At 42.2% G+C, this 1,998-nt stretch overlaps 1 protein-coding gene across 1 annotated transcript; it reads right to left on the bottom strand.

Annotated features, from left to right (window-relative positions):
* Positions 1-824: 824 nt before the first annotated feature.
* LOC306638947 (olfactory receptor 5G25-like) lies at positions 825-1,769 on the bottom strand (the record flags this gene model as incomplete). Its single annotated transcript, XM_079102399.1, has 1 exon — positions 825-1,769. One exon carries the CDS (start codon positions 1,767-1,769, stop codon positions 825-827), a length of 945 nt encoding a protein of 314 aa, XP_078958525.1.
* Positions 1,770-1,998: the final 229 nt, after the last annotated feature.

Genomic DNA, 1,998 nt, shown 5'->3' with positions numbered 1-1,998 from the left:
AAATCATGTACTTGGGTGGCAGGATCCTGACCAGGTGCTGCTATCACTGCAGTACATATGAAGTAAAAGAGCTTCAAAAGACATCAACTCCAAACAAACAGAATCCCTCTTCTGGCAAATATGAAGTCCCTGTTACCATTTTGTGGAGGGTCCTTTCCTCCTTCTCTTATCCCAACAATGTTATGCAGACTTCATAGAAAGCTATGCACAAAAACAGAAGGTCTTCATCTGTCTCAATCCCTACCCTTTTTAAAGACACTTCCCCAGTACTCTTTCGATAGTATAAACTCTAACACTCCATCTTGGTTCCTTGATATTTTGACACGGAGACCTTTATAATCAAATTGAAATTTTACAAAGCACCATGGTTGCATTCTAACGAAGTAACACCATTTGTAGCAATTTACATTTTCAAAGACTCAAGAAAAATAAAATATTAAAAAAAAAATTAAAAAAATAAAAAGACCAAACAGCAGAACTTGGTTCTAAGTACCAGCACTGAGGTATGGTTAATCTCATTGGTTATGAGGTTTACATGTATTCAGGTTTGAAAAGAATGTTGATTTCCTAGTCAAAAATGTTGGCATTATTTTCTCAATTTGATGATTATACCAATCCCCCCCATCTCAGTCTGAATTTCAAATCTTATTCCTGCTGATGAGAAAAGAAGAAACTTCGGATCAAAGACTTTGTTAAGACTTAACAATGAGATACACGATTAAAAGGGAATGCCAACTTAAATCTGGGGCTCCCATCACCCAGACCAGTGGTTTGGGCTTCATGAGGTATTACATCTCTATCTGTGGTACAATTGGAACCCTAGTTTATCTGCCAATTCGAAGCTTCTTCCTCTCCAACATCCTTCTGAAGGAATCTTTGACCTCCTTGTTTCTCAGGCTGTAGATAAGTGGGTTCAACATGGGAATCACTGCAGTGTAAAACAGGGAAATCACTTTATTGATATCCAGAGAGAAACTAGAGCCTGGACGTACGTAGATGAAGAAAAGAGTCCCGTAAAGGATGGAGACGGCCGTCAGGTGTGAAGAGCAGGTGGAGAAGGCTTTGCGCCTGCCATCAGCAGAGCGGATCCTCAGGATGGCGATCACGATGCGAATGTAGGATACCACGATGGTCACACCGCTGAGAACTCCCAGGGCTCCAGCCAAGGCAAAAAGCAAAAATTTATTGACCTGGGTATCCGCACACGCCAAGGAGATAACAGGAAGAAGATCACAGAAGAAGTGGTTGATGATCTTTGGACCACAGTACGGTAGGCGGAAGGCAAAGGTTGTATGGGTCACAGCGCTTATAAGGCCCATGGCATAAGGCCCCGCCACCAGCTGCACACAGACACACTGGGACATGATGAATGCATACAGCAAGGGCTTACAGATGGCCATGTACCGGTCATATGCCATGGAAGCCAGAAGGAAACATTCGGTCACTACGAACTGACCGAAAAACCACAGCTGGGCCGCACAACCAGAGAAAGAGATCACTTTTTTCTCCACAAACATGTCAGTCAGCATCTTAGGGACAATGATGGAAGAGGAGCAGGCATCCACAAAGGACAAATGACTGAGGAAAAAGTACATGGGGGTTTGGAGTCGGGAATCCATCCAGATGAGAGTGATCATGCCCAGGTTTCCAAGGAGAGTAACAAGATAAACAAGGAGGAAGGTCAGGAAGAGGAGGACCTGGTACTCAAACAAATTTGTTAAGCCCACGAAAAAAAACTCAGTCACCAAAGTTTGATTTCCATAGTCCATTTTTTAATCTGCTGAGAAAAAAATAAGATTTTTTTTATGCAATGCATTCTAAGTAAAACCTTCTTAGTTTTATATCTGAATTTTACTTTCTAAAAGTCACATAGCAGTGCTGGTGATATAGTACATCACGTAGAGTGTCTGACTCCCATGCTGGAGGCCCAGGTTCGAGTCCCCAGCATTGTGGGATTGTGGAAATAACAAACAAATGAAAGTCACACAGCATAACCTG

The sequence above is a fragment of the Sciurus vulgaris genome (assembly GCF_902686455.1).
Source record: "Sciurus vulgaris genome assembly, chromosome: 11".
In the NCBI taxonomy this organism is placed as follows: domain Eukaryota; kingdom Metazoa; phylum Chordata; class Mammalia; order Rodentia; family Sciuridae; genus Sciurus; species Sciurus vulgaris.
This window is presented reverse-complemented; position numbering and strand designations above follow the sequence as displayed.